At 33.4% G+C, this 18,613-nt stretch overlaps 1 protein-coding gene across 14 annotated transcripts in view; it reads left to right on the top strand.

The window, feature by feature from the left end:
* Positions 1-2,353: 2,353 nt before the first annotated feature.
* The window catches only part of LOC126765670 (paired box protein Pax-5), a 169,690-nt gene continuing 153,430 nt past the window's right edge, over positions 2,354-18,613 (top strand). For 5 of the 14 annotated variants that reach the window (XM_050483295.1, XM_050483292.1, XM_050483291.1 and 2 more), the window contains exons 1-2: positions 2,442-2,742; positions 16,243-16,545. In XM_050483295.1, the coding sequence (XP_050339252.1) occupies positions 16,263-16,545 (283 nt within the window). In that variant the 5' untranslated portion in view covers positions 2,442-2,742; positions 16,243-16,262. Of the gene's footprint in view, positions 2,391-2,441; positions 2,743-15,807; positions 16,104-16,242; positions 16,546-18,613 lie in introns of those variants that run through there. The other 9 variants (XM_050483299.1, XM_050483296.1, XM_050483297.1 and 6 more) reach the window with 8 other exon arrangements.

The raw sequence follows: 18,613 nt of genomic DNA, 5'->3' as shown, positions 1-18,613 counted from the left end.
TGGTCGACCACTTTTTGCCATTCGAAGGGGCCGTCGCCCCGGCGCAACGTCTTGGGGGCGGCAAAACGATCTTCGCTGTTTTTTAATATTCAGAAAAGTACTTCAACAAATTTTTTTTTACAAAATTTATTATAAAAGATAAAAAGTTGTACACTCACAATGAAATAATCTGAATAACAATGAAAAATATTAATTTTTACTCGAATACTCTTCAGTCTTTGAATTTGTCTTATATCTATATCTTTCTTAAATATAGTGATAGAACTTAAAGATGCACTTTTCTAGCTTTGTCTAGCGACGTGTCACTCTCACAGTTACCCTATGCTTTGAATGTAAGAAATACTTTTGTTGTAACAAAAGTATTTGTTACTCAAAATTTTCCAAAATGGTATTTAAAAACTCCAATTCGGGCAAAAACTCCTGCAAATTGTGTCAAAAGTGTACAAGATATTGGGCGAAAATGGGTTTTTTCTATTTTTTCTATATTAATAAGATCTCTTCTAAATTTACTATGAATTTCCTCAAAAACCGTTTTGTGAGAATTTTGTAACTTCAGAATTTGCGTGGCTTCTAGTTCCTAAATTTTATATACTTAATATCGAAGATATTTTGTAAAAATTCACTTTTGTTCGAACCACCTCATGAAACTTGTAGGTAGGTAGATAAAGGGGGGCAGCGGAACATCCTTAGCCCCGGTCGCCCGAAGTTGTAGCTACGCCACTGATCCCACCAAACACTCAGCATAACCTTTCGAGGCGTCAATCCGCACATTATTGTCGTATTTCACCACTTTTCGTATCCTGTTACAATTCGTTTCAGAAATGGTTTCATTTCATTTCGTTTCAGTAAAGAATTTATTACAGACAGTTCTTCTAATACCCAAATTACCGCAGATTACCGCTGAAGGATCTGCTATCCTTCATGCAGTTAATTACGCAAAAAAGACTAAAGGAAAGTTCCTCATCTGTACAGACAGCAAATCGTGTATGTCTGCAATAACGTCTCCTTCCAATCGCAATCCCATAATAGAAGTAATCAGAGACGCGGTCATTGGTACCCCTCAGAAAATCCAAGTAATGTGGATCCCTGGCCATACTGGTATTACAGGCAACCACTTTGCAGACCTCGCTGCGAAAAATGTAGCCCGGACTCCTGCCTTAACATACTACGTCTCATCCAAGCAAGACATTCTCAACCTTATTAAGCACAAAAGGCATCAAAAAAACGCAAACGAATGGAAAACATTTAAACATCACTACGCGGTCATAAACCCAGCCAGAAATCGTATAATCTACTCGTCAACAGTTCCAACTAGCGCAATGAAGACATATACTCGATTAAGGATTGGACACACTATCATAACACACGCCCACTTACTATCGGGTAAAAGCCCATCCATTTGCCCCCTTTGCGAGGACACCGCTACTATCAAACACTTACTCACACTCTGTCCGATGCTTCACTCAACAGCCCACAACTCTGGCAACATTGATCTCATAAAACTACTAAGTGAACCTTCAGAAAAAAACGTGATGATTGTATATAGATTTTTAAAAACCAACGATTTGTTAAAATATATTTAAGCAAATTACATCTTTACTAACCCTTAGCAATTAGAATTTTTCACCTAGTTATAATTACAAGACGGCTGAAGGCCTCGTAGCCAGTGCTGCGTTTATGTATTTATATAATAAAACTCTTTTTGTTATATGAATTATTATAAATAAATAAATAAAATACCCAAACATCGATCTTTTTCTTGTAGCCAGCCATTTTTAAATGGATCAAAACCGTTGTTGTGTCTCTACAAACTTCACAAATTTCATTCATTTCTTCACTTCTGAACAGCTGTAACTTTTTCTCAACTTCTCCGAATTAAATTTTTTTGGTTAAATGGAGCTTAAAATCTCACTTTTGAAACACTATATGGTATGACACTGGAGATATACGACTACAACGACATCTATTGAATAAATACGAAAAGACTTTTTCGACTACCCAATATTACACATACCCACGTATAGCATGTACATACATATGTATATACATATATTCAAAAGTTAAAATCAAACAGAATATAATAATTTACTATAAAATTTGATTACGTTTTGTGCAAAGTCATATATATCTATATAATATATTATGTGCCCATATATATATATACAAATGTAGATATGTATGTATTCAAAAGTAAATTAATTCGTATATACTAAAGCGTGGATTGAATTTCTGCAAGAGGAAGCGCTCTCCACACCAATCGAAATTAAGCTACACATATAAGCAACCACTGGCCTGTGATCCTAGTTAAAATGAAACAAAACGAGTCAAACGTATAAGCGAAAGAACGGCCGCAGACTAACGATCGTATGGAGTGAACGAAGCGTAACGAGGTTTGACTTTGTTTTGTACTGCTCTGCTCTACACCAGGTAGAATAATTTTTGTTGCAAAGGTAGTTTTAATCGAGATCTTATTGTTTGCGGATGTTTCGGAGCGCAGGAATAATAAAATTGTTTTCTTACAGAAGTATAAAATAAAAAAAAAACTATTTCTTCAAATTAAAATCTCAATACGAAACTCTGTGCAACAGTTAAGAGAGCAACGAGTGACAGAAAAAATATTTTAAATTTGTGTGATATAAATGTAATACATAGATATAAATGCAAATTTATATTATAATGATTTACAAATATTAATTTCTTCGATCATTGTGCAACAAATTCAGTCGTTTCAGTGCGGATCGTGTAAGGATCAATTAAAATCTATATAAGTGTTCGTAATTGTATAATGTTTTACTTAATATTAAAGCCTCGTTTTGATATGATAACCTCTTTTATTTTCACAAAGCAAGAATGCACTCGGGATAAATAAACATTAAATACATAACGGGATTGGCTGTTTTTTTGAGATTCTTATGAATCCCACAAATTATTTATAATTTAAAAATTAAGATAATATTGTTTTGTATCCAAAAATTCTATATCTAGCGTACTAATCAGTAAAATTTTTGTTTCAGTAACTAATTTGGTCATTTGTGAGAAGAAAATGTATATGTGCATAAATGACCTTACAGATTAAAATTTACATAATAATAATAATCGAAATTAATTGAAAAACGAGTTTATTTTAATCGATTTTTTTCTAATTTATATATGTACATCTGTAAATTTTGCATTGGATGTAACAAATTATGGTTGGTAAAAAAATGGTTACAAACGGACTATAGCCATTCACACTAATTGGTTTTGATTTATAAATACAGAAAGTGATATAGTTGTGCAATATATAATTTTATGTTTGTATAGTTTAGATAGTACATTTCCTTGTTACCAATATTAACTTTTAATCGGTGTTCTACCCTTATGACTACAAATGTAAATTATACCTTTTAACTCCTATCGGGGAAATAGCTATAACTAGTAATATTCAAACCAACATTATTATTATAGATTAACAAAGTTATTACTAATAATAGCCTATTAGAATATACAGGATGCTTCTAAAACAGTCTAAAACATAGACTATGTCGTTGCTTGTGTGACTGGAAATATATACATATGTACTAATTCAAATGGCTGTGTTTATAATCATGAGCTAACTCTATCTATTCATGGCATTGTTTGCAGTTTTTATTCGTCTTGAATATAAGACTTAATAAATGTATGCGAAGGTGGGAAAATATAAGAGTTCCCACCAAAGATAAACAAATTGTAGCAATTAAAAGGGCTTACGTATTACCATTGAAACTCAAATTAAAAAAAAAATTCAAGGTCAGGTGCATGAGAATTTCTCAGATGCATATACACAAATACATATATTGAAAGAATAGAAAATATTAAAATACATACAGTAAAATCTTTTTTTACACGGTAGGTACGTTCCTAAGAAAACCATGTAAATCAAAATCGTGTAAAAAAATACACGATTCATATGTTTATTTGAGGTGCTGTTCCACAACCTTAAAAAATCGTGTAAAATTAAAAAAATAAAACAGTTTCTTAAAAAATGCGCAAAAAAGTGATATTAAACTCCATTAAGTAATAATAAAACAAAACAATTCATATTTTTTACAAGAAAATAAATTTAGTTTACAGTTTAAATTCAATCTATAAGTACACAAAACAATAAAAAAAATAGGAAACAAGAGTACTCATCGCTAGTTGATAACAATCGCGCACGTTTACGTTAGCTTAAAAATAGTACTGTCACCAGAAGATATTTCTAACACAACTGTTGGGTTTTGTCCTAATGCAGAACTATCTTCATTATTAGCGGCCTCTATAAGATTTTTTTTGTTTTAAGTCTGTTAAAAGAAGTTGTTTTTTTTTTGTTTCTCCAGTTGTTTAGATAATTCTTGATACCCACCAACCCAAGATTCAAGTCTACGTTGGAATTGTAATACACACTCCATGTCAGGATCATGAGCAAGAAAATGTTCTTCCAAACTTGTAGCGATTTTCAAGCCCTTACGAATTAAATTAGACGTTAAAACCCGACCTTCACCTTCGTCCTCGTCGATATCAACATCTTTATTCTCATTGATAGTCATAATTTCAATTAATTCGTTATCATAAATACGATCTTCTTGCATTAATTCAGCAATGTCAGCCGTTTGGATGTTGTGAAGGAATTTATCAGGAATTCTTCATTTAAATCTCCCGCTTATATGGAAGGCAGTTAAATTTTTTTTCTAGGTTGGTACAACTGATTACCTTAATTACGATGCCAAAAATCAGCGCGATCTGTCATCCAGTGTGATTACAGCAGCTGTTTATGTCAGTCGACCTCAGCTCTCGCGTCGAATTTGTTTTGATGTCTTCAATTAACTCAAAACGGTTTCCCCGGGGCGGTTCTTTGAGTTAAAAGAATACCCAGAAGTCACATGAAGCTAAATCAGGTGAATACGGTGTTTGCTCAATGATATTTGTTGAGTGTTTGGACAAAATTTAATACAAAAACGTTAAAATATTTTGTAAAATTCGACAAACACAAAAATTACCTGTCTTCCATATAAGCGGGAGATGAGAGGGGGAAATGAAGAATTCCCGATACTTTCTTGAGAGGGTGTATACTATTTGAAAGACCTATAATTTTAGAACAAATTTCTGATCTTTGCACCACTGAAGTTCCACTTTGAACGAAAGATGGTAAACTGTTTTTCCAACAAGCATTTAAGGTTGCTTGCCGCAACTGTTAGATAGCAAAGGAAACATGTGTAATGCAAAATATTAAACTTTTTCCATGCTTCTATAACATTCAAATTGTTTTCTTCAACTAAATCTAATATTAACGTTTGATGTTGTACATTTTAAATGATGCTATACCACTCTAATCGACTGGCTGAATCAGAGAAGTGGTATTAGGCGGCAAAAACGCGGAATATTCGGATGTACCAGCACTGGGTGACTAAGTGCATTATCAACAAGCTAAAGTATTTAGAGTTCTAAACCTTTTTGTATCATATATTTTGGAATTCGGGAACAAAACAATTACTAAACCAATCTTTAAACAGATTAGCCGTTATCCATGCCTTTTTATTCGCCATAAAATGAACTGAAAGTTGTTTAATATCCTTACCTTTTAAAACTCTTGGCATAAGGGATTTGTTAATTAAGAGTGGATTCAACATTTCATCGCCAGATGTGTTACTGCAAAGCAAGAGGGTTACCCGATCTTTGGCTGCTTTAAAGCCATAAGGCGTCTTTTAAGATTTTGTTTCGAATGTTCTTTTTGATATTTCCTTCCAAAACAATGCCGTTTCGTCGGCATTAAATATTTGATCTGGAGTATATCAGCCCTCTTGAATTATTTTTGCTAGTTCATCCGAATAGTTTTTTTGCAGAATTTTTGTCTGCTGATGACAGTTCTCCTTGAACTTTTACATTGTGAAAATCGAGTATTGTTAGAAAACCTGTCCGCCATCCATGAATTGCATTGAAAGCAATTTTATTAGTTCCCTGATGGGATACTGATAGTTCTAACTCCTGAAGTCGGTTGTATATTATAAGTGTTTCTCTTTAATAATCTTCCCATCTATAGGCTTTTTTGTTTCCTGTAAATCTTCAATTCACAACACCATATATTTTACAGCTTTCTCTGAAGTAGAATTCAGACCATAAAAAGTTGTTTTTAACTATGCTAAGGAGAGTATTAAAGTTTTGTTCACATAACGGTTGTTTATAAGTCCTAAAACTAAAAGAGTCAGATATACGGTTATATATACCAAAGTGATCAGGGTGACGAGTAGAGTTGAAATCCGGATGTCTGTCTGTCCGTCCGTCCGCCCGTGCAAGCTGTAACTTGAGTAAAAATCGAGATATCATAATGAAACTTGGTACGCGTATTTCTTGGCTCCATAAGAAAGTTAAGTTCGAAGATGGGCAAAATCGGCCCACTGCCACGCCCACAAAATGGCGAAAACCGAAAACCTATAAAGTGTCATAACTAAGCCATAAATAAAGATATTAAAGTGAAATTTGGCACAAGGGATCGCATTAGGGAGGGGCATATTTGGACGTAATTTTTTTGGAAAAGTGGGCGTGGCCCCGCCCCCTACTAAGTTTTTTGTACATATCTCGGAATTTACTATAGCTATGTCAACCAAACTCTACAGAGTCGTTTTCTTCAGGCATTCCCATATACAGTTCAAAAATGGAAGAAATCGGATAATAACCACGTCCACCTCCCATACAAAGGTTATGTTGAAAATCACTAAAAGTGCGTTAACGGACTAACAAAAAACGTCAGAAACACTAAATTCTACGGAAGAAATGGCAGAAGGAAGCTGCACCCAGGCTTTTTTTAAAAATTGAAAATGCGCGTGGCGTCGCCCACTTATGGACCAAAACCCATATCTCAGGAACTACTAGACCGATTTCAATGAAATTCGGTATATAATATTTTCTTAACACCCTGATGACATGTACGAAATATAGGTGAAATCGGTTCACAACCACGCCTTCTTCCAATATAACGCTATTTTGAATTCCATCTGATGCCTTCTCTGTATAATATATAGTACATTAGGATCCAATGATGATGATGATAGCGGAATAAAACTTTACAAAAATACGGTATTTGAAATATATGTAAATGACGTATAATGAAATCTCGATTATCACTTTATCATGCGAGAGTATAAAATGTTCGGTGACACCCGAACTTAGCCCTTCCTTACTTGTTTTAATTGTTCTTATTGTCGCTGTTGTTTAGACAATGTACAATATTAATAAGGGCACTGTAAAAACGAAATAAAATAAAATTGCTTATTGCAATTTTCTATTATAACAATCTAAAACAATGTTACCTTTTGAAAAGTCAACAATTCCGATTATTTAATTTGAAGATTTCACCAATTTATAAAACAAATACATAACTAACTTAAACTTTAACTTGAAGAACTTTATTGAAATTATATATTGCGTCATCAGCAAACTGATATCTTGAATAAAGAGTTGCAATTTGGATAATATCCAACACTGCAGAAAATCATGTTAAAAATAAAAAAAAATTAGGAATTTGTGTTAAAGCGCCATAAAAAATCTTCGAGTTTGAGAGCCTTCGAGTTATAGAAGTTTTCATGAAAACATACATTTTTTCAAAAAGCTGTAAAATATAGATTTATACACAGTTTTATTTATTTACTTGCATAAAAATTTTTGCTTATGTACATAAAACATGTCTTCTGTAATTTTTAGCTGAACATATATTTTTTGTTTGTTTGTTTCAGTGAAGAGAGATTATAATCTATTTAGTGCTTTGCATTGATTAATATTCATATTTGAATAGGAATTCAAAGTTGCAAAAGAATGGTTACATCATTTTTGTATGGTGATTGAATAATTTCTTCTTCAGAACCCTCATCGTTTTCCATGGGACTAGAAGTCTATATCCGGGTCGGGTCTGAAATATTCATCTGTTATAAATTCGGCTGAGCAAATCTCATTGTCCACCTCAATATAATAACATTTGAAGGGATAAATACGCGCTGCTACTTCTACGCAAGCAGCTGGTGCCGTTATGTATACTGAAAGAAGCGAATGTACTATTTATAAATGCAATTTTGTAGTTGAAGACAATGGTTCGTTTGTAAATATATCATTTAACTATCAAACGGATAGAAACGACTGAAACCGTTCGACTAAGTTTCAAACCAAGTAGACAAGAGAAAAATGAACTAATATGTAAATCGCGCGTTATATTATGAAAAGTGAAAAAGCCCTTCAATCAAAAATTTAAGCAAATACTATCTCACATACCAGTTCATAAAATAAAGTATCTCGAATATATTTATCATTCATCTAGTTAAGAACTATACTTAGTTAAAAGTTGCATGATTAGAAGCATTGGCCTTGGAAGTGTCTATGTAGTCATAAAGATATTGAGTTTGAAACGTAACCAACTGCTCGTTATCAGGTCAATTCCACTTGTCTATAACTTGGGATACCGATCACCAAAACATTTTAGACAACGAAAATACAGACGAGTTGGCCAAGTTAGGAGTTTATCTTGACAAATCCGGGGCTTAGATAATATCATGCCCGCTAAAAACGACCATGAGGTCACAATTTGAAGCTCAGAACATAGTGAAATCTATGTATAACCAAATGAAAGATAACGAAGCAGATATAGCCAAAATATGGCAAGGCAAGAACTAAGGTTTTATTTAATATTTCCAGATGAACTCTTATTATCCTTTAGGTACTAAACCTGGCTATCTAATAACACATATGTAAGTAGTCTCATTGAGGGCACCAAATGGCTTGGACTTCAGTAATATACCACAAATTGAGCGATATTTTTGTACGAAGACCGCCATAGGCGTTATGGTCCCCATGTACAGTATCTCCTTGAAAACTTATTTTCAGATTTCGACAATAGATAAAGCATATCTTAAAGCAGTATTTGTGCAAAGTTTAATTTGGATGCCTTAATTTGTTCTTGATTTATATATATACCTTGAAGTGAAAGAATCATATAAAATTGCGACATATGCTTATATACGGATATCCAAATGGGATATTATAGTAAAACCAATTTTGTTGAAATTGGTTAAGTTGTTCCGGGGGTACCATACGCACATTCTAATTTGCACATTTTCTTAATGCTTCTGACGTATTTATTTAATGAGTATGTAAGGTGAGCGTGGTTATCATCAGATTTCAATCATTTCACCTAAGGTACTCAAGGATTCGTTCTTAGCAAGTTTTGTTGATATTGATTTAGAGATTTGTGAGATATGTTCATCAAACCTATTAGAGGTGGAATTCAATTATTGGAAAATATCAGTTAAGATTTTTGAATGAATTTCAAGCAGTATCTTATATATAGACTTGGGCCAAAAGTGGATAAGGTCGAATCAATATTTTTATCACCCTTCAATTAATTAAAATAAACATTATCAAACTTTTTCTGTTGAATCGGCGACCATCCCTTTTACTATGTATTTCCATAAATTGGCGATCTCTATACGATTTAATAGTATAGAAATGAAGGTTAGACACAATGCTACTAGTAGTTGAAGTTGTTTATTATGAATAGAGCAATAACCTTTTTAATTTACTTGCTTCCGACAAACGAATAATAATTACTACATATATACCATATGTAAAACTTTCAAAAGCAACAGATCGTTGAGGGAGAAATTACATATCAAAGTACATTCATACGAGTACATAGCAATTTATGCATCCTAGGCATTCGGTGACCACACTTGTTTTTTACTTAAGAACCAAATACGTAGTACACGAAGTGTAAAGATAATAAAAATCTACAGGTGGCGATGCACATTTTGTTGCAGTTTATTTCCCCTTCCTAAGTTTGGAAAGCATATGCCGCGCAAATGCTAATACACCAAGAACTAGCGTCATATAACAAGTAGTTATTCAAACTATGGTGGTAAAAAAAAGTAGTGATACATTCAAGTCTTGTAACTATGCTTCAGCTAGTGGTAGAAACGTTGACCTTAAATTCTATCTCTTCCATCAAAATTTGAGCACGTGAAAAATTGGAAAAAACAATAGGTAACATTAGGGAGAAATAACGTATAAAAGCAAAAGTCAATTATAAACAGGTGAGTCTCTTAAATGACCGTCCGTATAAAAATGCAACTACCCGATATTTTCCTAGTACATTTTCCAAGACACATGTTCCATGCATGTAATACTTGTGAAAGAGGGTTGAAATAACTAACACAGTTTGAAATAACGACACATGAGGTAACCTCTCCGAACGTTTGTTGTGTTAACAATTTTGTATAGCTAAAAAAAAGAATTGATAATACAAATGGCCAAATAAAAATTTTATGGGACCTAAATTCAAATTATTACAAAAAAAAAACAATTTATATGTGTATCATGTACACATTCAATAAAGCGACTGCCGACCCAAGTTTGTTGAAAATCAACGTGTAGCAACTTATTTGCAAAAATTTATTATACTGTTTTATGACCATAACGAAGTTCAAACTCTGTCCATTTTTGAATGGAGTCTGACAAATATAAGGGGTATACACTTGACTTAGATTAAATTTGTTTATAATGTCATCCCTACATCCTTATAGAGCATAAGACGATGTTAAAAAAGTTACAACTGTTTTATTTCATTGACGACCTTGAAGTAAACATCTACAACCTTCACAAATACATATGTTCAGCTATATGTCCAATGTTATTAATACCCTGAGCTACTAATAATCTTAAGACAAATGCTGTCACCTATTATCAGAAATCATCAAACCAACCACTGAGGCTTTTGTTTATCATACTGCAAATGCTAAAAGCATATAATTTTAAGTATAATCTTATATTTTTTTGCATACTCGTAAATACGTTGTTGTAATACAAAAGAGCCTTGTTACATAATATGCGGAAAATAGATTTTCGATTTGAGTGCCCTTTTCGTTGCAGCAAACAACGGTCAAGCTTAAAGCAATAAATGTATAGGCGAACGATGGATAGAGTTCATGTGCTGCAAGATGCTCTAAACACAAGTGCGACTTAATATAAAAAGGCACAGATTTTGTTCCGGTAGTTCACTTTGTAATTGGTTGTTTTCACATTTTTTATTTTTATTGCAATCATCATTTTTGCATAGTTTACAAGATGTGTTATTTAAGCAAGAAGTCTGGAATAAAAGGAAGCATTGGCGCGTGCGCCCTCTAACAGTCGCTTACCTGTTGATCACCACCGCAAATCAGTTGATCTTGAACACTACGTGCTTAGTAAAAGCTAGGAAATCACCAACTAAAAGAACGATAATAATACACCTAACAATATTAGTAATAGTAGTAGTCAGTAAAAGCACCTGAAGTAGCAAATGAGCAGGTAATAACGACGAGGGCAAAAGCAGACGCAAATTCGAAAAGCTTCAACAATGATCTCCATCATCATACCCGCTATTACGCGCAACTAACGATTTGCACTTTTTGCATTCGCTGTGCATATTGTTTTCAGTCGAGATATTATTGTAGTAGTTCATTTAACTTTTTGCTGGCTTCTTTCTTAACTAAAACTGCTTGTACACATGTTCTCTGCCATTGCTTTCGTCTTTATATATAAAAGACGTGAAAATTTGCAACGGTATTACATAAGTCCTGCACTAGGTTCTAACCGAGGTTTTTTGGCAATATACATACATACATATGAGTGCAAATATTTATAACTCAAGAACCGATTTGGCTGAATTTTTTCATCGTTTTATGTTAAAAGTCAAAACAATTCAATAATCATGTAAGAATCATTTGAATGTTTTTTAGTTCAAAAAATACAAAATAACTTCACACAGCTACTGTCAGTACAGTAATTTTTATTACACACGTCTTTATATACATATAAGAAGTTCGTGTCACGTTGTTTGTACGCGATGGACTCTTATGCTACTTAACAAATTTTAGTAAAATTTAGCACATTGTGTTCAGTTAGAACCAACTTAGAGGATAGGGTAGTTAAAACAAGTCATAAATAAGAATACAGTGAAAACTTTCTTACATGGACGCCCTATTAAGCGGACATCTCTATTACCCATGCACATTGTTGAAGTACAATCTATTAAGCGGACAACTTTATTAACTGGACAGAAACGCTGGTAACCAGACATTGAGAAAGCAGCCTTAAATTTTGTTATTTTCAAATGAAATTTATTTGTATGAACATATTCAAAATTAAATCTTAAGTACAATCCCTTGGATTCTTATACCGACAAAAACGTTTTCGTAAATAATATTTTCACTGTATTGAATAGTTTGTTATATGAATAATTGTATAAAATGTATACCACTGCAACGCGTTTCCGGATCCCCTAGTATAAATATAGATTAAACTGATTGTTTTTAGTGAACAAGGTGTTTTTTTTTCGGAAAAATCATGTGGAATCGGCATCAGAACAGAAAATCGCATTGGCAGATGCATCGCCACGCATTGCTGCTGCTTTGTTAGATGATGGGCGAACGACGCGCAGATATTCATAACAAACTTAACAGAACATATAATATAAAAAATGGCAGAACTGTTACAGTGTTGAGAAAATTTTAAATTCTTAGACTCCTCTAAGAAAGTATGAGGTTTTAATTGTAACGGGAAGGTACTCCGAATTATAGCTTTCTTTTTTTCGTATTATCAGAAAGAAAAATTCAAATATCTCTTCCAACTTACTAATAACTCGCAAAAGAGACCATTTTTGTAGAGCATTCAATTTTCTCCAAAATATATCCTATGAGTTTACGGATTTGTATTGTTTTTTTTTTTCATTTAATTACAAAATACATAAGAAAACAAGTAAAGAAGAGCCAGGCCAAGATGCACTTCTATGATATCAAACACGCTCTCTTATTTTCATTGGGATAACTCAAACTTTAGGCAATATATGCGGTACAAAGTCACCCGGAAGTTCAAAAATCTTTATATTAAGTATATGGGGCCTAAGAGTATCTAGTATTGGTCCGATTCAACCCATTGATATACAGACAAACCATTCTAACAGATGGATTATCTCTTAATTTCATTTATATATATCACACTCTAACCGACATTTTTGATCAAAAGTCAACTATAGCTACCGGGTACCTAGGGTCTAGAGCAGTTTTTATTGGATTTAAACAATTGTTGGTCATAAAGTGGCACAATCTAAAAATATTATTTGTGCAAAGTTTTATTCCGTTATATTAATTGCTTCATGATTTGTGTGCTGAAAACTGAACGAATCAAGTGGAATTTAAAATTCTTCTATATGAGAAGTAGGAGTGGTTGTTATTCGATTTTGTCCATTTTCACACTGTGACATACTAATGTGAAAAAATGCTACGTACTAAATTTTGTCGCAATTGGTTTGTTTGGGTCTGTGATAAAATTGAATGTCTTTGGCGTATTTAGTTATTCATTTATCGCGCTTTTAGTAGTTTTTAACAGTACCGTTTTATGGGAAGAGACCGGGGTTATCCTCCTATTTCATCCACACTGTCGATGGAAATTCTTATAAAATTTTTACTTAGCAAATTTGGTTGTTGTAGCTTAAGTGATTTAGGAGATATGTACATTGAACTTGTTAGAGGGCGGGCCACACCCACTTTTTCAAAAATTTTGCCCACAGATACCCCTTGCTACTGCGATCCTCTGTACTAACTTACAGTTTTATACCTTAATTTAGGGCTTAGTTATGACACTTTATATATTTTCGGTTAATGTCGACTTGTGGGCGAGGCAGTGGTTCGATTACGCCCATCTATGAACTTAAAAGATTTTTTGTAAGGAAATGACATACAAAGTTTCATATCGAGATATCTCAATTTTTTACTCAAGTTACAGCTTGCACGGATGGACAGACCGACAGACAGTCAACCGGATTTCAATTTTTTTCGTCATCCTGATCATTTATATATATATAACTCTAAATCTATCTATTGTTAGGTGAACAAAACTATAATACTCTGTAGCAACTGGTTGCAGGAGTATACAAATTGAACGTTACACTATTGAATGGCGGCAAATTTAAATCGTGCATTAATTTTGGTACACTCTTATCTAAACTAGTGAAATGATTTGTTTGATTACTTTAGTAAATCTGTCTCTTTTCATCATATAAATACTTAATACTCGTAAGCTTATGTTCCATGTTGTTTTACAAATGGTTTTTTCTGCAAAATCAATTTATATTCTCCAAAATAGTCTCCATTTGCTTCAATACAGCTTTTTGCCCGGTCCAAAAGCATGTCGAATGAGTGTTTTAGCTCGTTGGCCAGTATGGCCGCCAGTATGCCGGTGCAAGCCTTTTGAATGGCATCTACGTCTGCATAACGCTTTTCTTTCATGGGAAAATGCATTTTTCCGAAAAAGAAGAAGTCGCACGGTGCCATATCAGGTGAATACGGGGAGTGGTTAATGGTTAAAATGTGATTTTTGGTCAAATAATCGGTCACAAGCGTCGATCGAATGTTGGATTTTGAGCAATTTTTGGTCGTCATTCAATTTGTGCGGAACAACACCTTTCGTAAGCCTAAATGTTTGGTCAAAATGCGATAAATCGATGTTTTGGAGATGTTCAATTCCATTTCCATGAATTTCAATGATGATTTTGGCTGATTTTTGATGAATTCACGCACAGTTTCGATTGACAGTTCCGTTGATTACGGATTTTGATTGGCCCACATGTTGTTCGTCATTTATGTCCTCACGACCACTTTGAAAACGTTGAAACCACTCATGCACTCTACTACGGTATAGGCAATTATCGCCATAAACTTGTTTAATCAATTGAAACGTTTCGGTAAAAGTTTTACCAATTTTAAAACAAAGTTTAATGTTGTTCGAAGCTCATTTTCGCACCAATAACACAAACATACTGACACTTAAAACGCAATAACTTCACTTCCAATCTATGAAATGTCATGGAATTCTCACTAGACAATTGATAAAGATAGCAGATTCCAACGCAACAGTTGACATATAGATGACCACCAGGCCCACCAGGGGGTGCTAGATTCAAAAAGTTTTGTCTACTTTGGAACGAACCTTGTTTTTTTCTTGGATTTCTTTTCTGCTCTCGCAACATGTTGCTGCAGAAAATAATACACATGATTTCTAATTCCAAATGATTCTTTTTATTTCTGTCACTGTGCGAATTATCTTCATAAAATGATATGGGAATATATTCTTGGGTATACTTTCGTAACGTCAAAAGTTAAAGCCATTGGTCTGTTAATGTTGGTAAAAAGTATTGAGCTGAATATGAATGAAATGATTCTAGATCTTGGTCGAAACCTCATATTCCTAATATAATGATTTATGACTAAGTAGTTACTAGCTAAATTATTAATAAGAAGAAAATTGGCACAGTACATAAACTTGCCTAAGCATATGTATACTCATATGCCTGCAAAAAATAACCTTTAGTTATAAAACTGACTTTAGTCTTACATACATATACTCTACAAAAGCTCTATATCTGCACAGTAATGAACTGTATGAATTGGAAACAATAAATGCCTTCACATATTTGTATGTTATGAAATTATTCAGACCTCACTTAGTTTGAGATAGGGGGTTTTTGCAACAAAAATGCTTAAGTAACATCATGATAAAGTATATTTTAGTTTACGATCGATTTTATAATAGATTATAATAGGTCAATTAGAAAATCCCCAGCCTACCCTAGTAACTCATATTTTACGGCAAAATTCGATTTTTTATTCAACAAAGTTCCTTTCATGGTATACCATTTTTGTAGTACGATTTGTTCATTGTTTCAAAATTCTCCTCAGTTTCGGCTATTACCTTTTCATTCGAATAAAAATTTACTTCTTCGACCATTATTTTCAGATCTGAGAGCATGAAATAGTCACTGTAGGCCAGAACTGGAAAGTGCGGTGGATACGGAGTCAATTCGAAGCCCGATTCATGGATTTTTGCCATCGTTTTCACTGACTTGTAACGCGCTGTATTATCTTGGTGAAACAACACTTTTCTTTTCTTTAAATGCGATCGTTTTTCGTCAAATTAGTCCTTCAAACGATCCAGTACCGCGGATGATTGTCGCTTGGATTTCTATGTGAAATGATCAAGCCATATTTCATGTATTCTCCCATATCGACGCAAAAACTCAGGCCTGTTATTGTGTGTGTTGTGTGTTTGTTTTGTTTTAATTATAAGAAATATAATTCTACTCTTTTGCACATATTTTTTTGTTTTCATAACAACAATTATTTGCATTGCAAAAATTTCAATGTTATATAATTATGATTCCAACTATTACAGGATCCATTATTAAGCACAACATGGAATTACAAACATCACAAGTAAATAATAATACCAGTTCATTATTACAAGTGATATCTAACAGTAATACTATTGGATCCAATCACAGTCATCACTCAAGCTCACTTAATGTGCAGCATTTACACCAACCAACTTCACATAGTACATCTGCACTTCACCTACATTCTTCACCTGCTGGGACCTTATTAGCAACATCAGCCCAACACTTAGCTCAAATACAATCGCATCAACACGAAAATCCGTACTCGCAAGCCATTCAAAGTGATAATGAGAAAAATAAAGGTAAATGTTTAAATTTTATAAGGAAATTTATGAAGAGCAATGGAGAACCAATAAGACTATATTTAGAAATTATATTTCTTGCCATTTGAAATAGTCGTCACTTGAATATATAATCGTTTTATTGAAAAAATTTTGATAGAAACTCTTGCATAGTTAACGGCTTAGTAACTGCTTAATTATTTATACTATTTTAATAATTTCAAGAGATACTCGTATTTAACTGAACTCATGCTTCCGTTGATGTGTAAGAAAGGCTTCACCATGAATATATTTTGAATGTTTCGCTTATTATATTGAGGTATAGACTCAAAAATATCTACCTACATATACTTATGCATATCTAGATCCAGCACCTATATATTCAATACAATGGCCACTATGCTAAGCATCTTAACGAATTTTAATGAAATGAGCATTAAGTTTTATTTTTAAAAATTAACGACATTGGTTCAGAATTTCACCCAGTTTACCTGTTTAGTTCAAAGATACATTAAAGGAACTGGATAACATACGAAAAACTTCCTGTAATAACAAATACAGATTTCATAAACAATAGCTTTACTCTCAGAAAATGAGACCGTTTAAGACAGTTCTATTGGTAGAAAAAGTGATGACGTACTACAAGTAAAAACCACGCCGTCTACTTGTATTAAGGAGGGCGTAAGATTTTAAAGGCAAAAAAAGGATATACATAAGTATTTGTGCTTTTTTTTTGTGGCGATAATTTTATAAAATATAATGACATAATATTGTACAACTTTTGAAGTATATTAGAAAAAATTTTCAATGACAAATATTAATAAATAAGCCTGTGACGGTGAATCTCCAGAAGCGCCTTGAAAAAAAGTGGTTTAGCGGTGAAAATTATTTACGTTATTAATATTTTTCATTGAAAGTTTTTTCTAATATACTTCAAAAGTTGTACAATAATAATAAGTTGTCAAAAAAGTCTTGCGGTATTTTCGCTAGTAGGCGCTGAAAGCGCGTAGTTCTAGTTTTATTCGTCGCATCGGGTCATGCTATACCTTTTGGAAAGCTCATTTCACGCGCTAACACTTGTTTGATTGATTGTCGTTTCTTTTAAGTCGTTCGTGAGTTATAGCGTCGCAAACATGGAGCAAAATGAAGAGGAAATACGGCATATTTTACAGTACTACTACGATAAAGGCAAAAATGCATCTCAAGCCGCCAATAAAATTTGTGTAGTTTATGGACCAGATACAGTTTCCATTTCCACCGCACAACGATGGTTTCAACGTTTTCGTTCTGGTGTAGAGGTGGTCGAAGATGCGCCACGCTCCGGAAGGCCTGTCGTCGAAAATTGCGATAAAATCGCTGAATTGGTCGAAAGAGACCGGCATAGTAGCAGCCAAGCATCGGTCAAGAGCTGGGCATGAGTCATGAAAAATTCATTTCAATTTCAATAAAAAAAAATATCAATAAAAATTCCGCAAGACTTTTTTGACAACGTTATATATCATTAAATTTAATAAAATTATGCCTTTAAAACCTTACCCCCTCCTTAACCCTGGTCGAGACCAACGGTCTGATACACTTAGTCGAGCCGAATGGTGCTTAGCTAGGCCAAGTGATGTTTACATACATTTGTATGGAAATATGTACGTGTTGTATTTACGCTCATATACATATGTACAATATAGATACATTTTTGAAATTTCTTACCTCTCGATTTGGTTGAAATGAAATTGACTGCCTTGTTCACGCTTGGCGTGGCAATAGCGTTCACAAAAAATTTAACATTTTGAGAAAAATTACATTTTTTCTTAACTTTTTTAAAACGCTCTAGCGGCTAAAGTATTTGACCTAGGTGGGTCAAATAAATTGCACCGGTTAGGTAATTTAAAGAGCTTTCAGGAAATGTATAATTCCCCCAAGGCCCCACCGGTGGCGTGGCAATAGGCGAAAATGGGTTTTCACCATGTCCTTTTGTTTCACTACAGTTGGAGGGTATGGGACCGGAAGGGTCAAAAGCATTTTGCAAGTTAGTTCACCCCTGGGGCTTTCAGGAAAGCCCTCAACCCTCAAAAAATGGGAAGGTGGGGAATGT

The sequence above is a fragment of the Bactrocera neohumeralis genome, unplaced genomic scaffold (assembly GCF_024586455.1).
Source record: "Bactrocera neohumeralis isolate Rockhampton unplaced genomic scaffold, APGP_CSIRO_Bneo_wtdbg2-racon-allhic-juicebox.fasta_v2 cluster11, whole genome shotgun sequence".
NCBI classification, from domain to species: domain Eukaryota; kingdom Metazoa; phylum Arthropoda; class Insecta; order Diptera; family Tephritidae; genus Bactrocera; species Bactrocera neohumeralis.
Note: the sequence above shows the minus strand (reverse complement) of the source record. Positions and strands in the feature narration are given on the sequence as shown.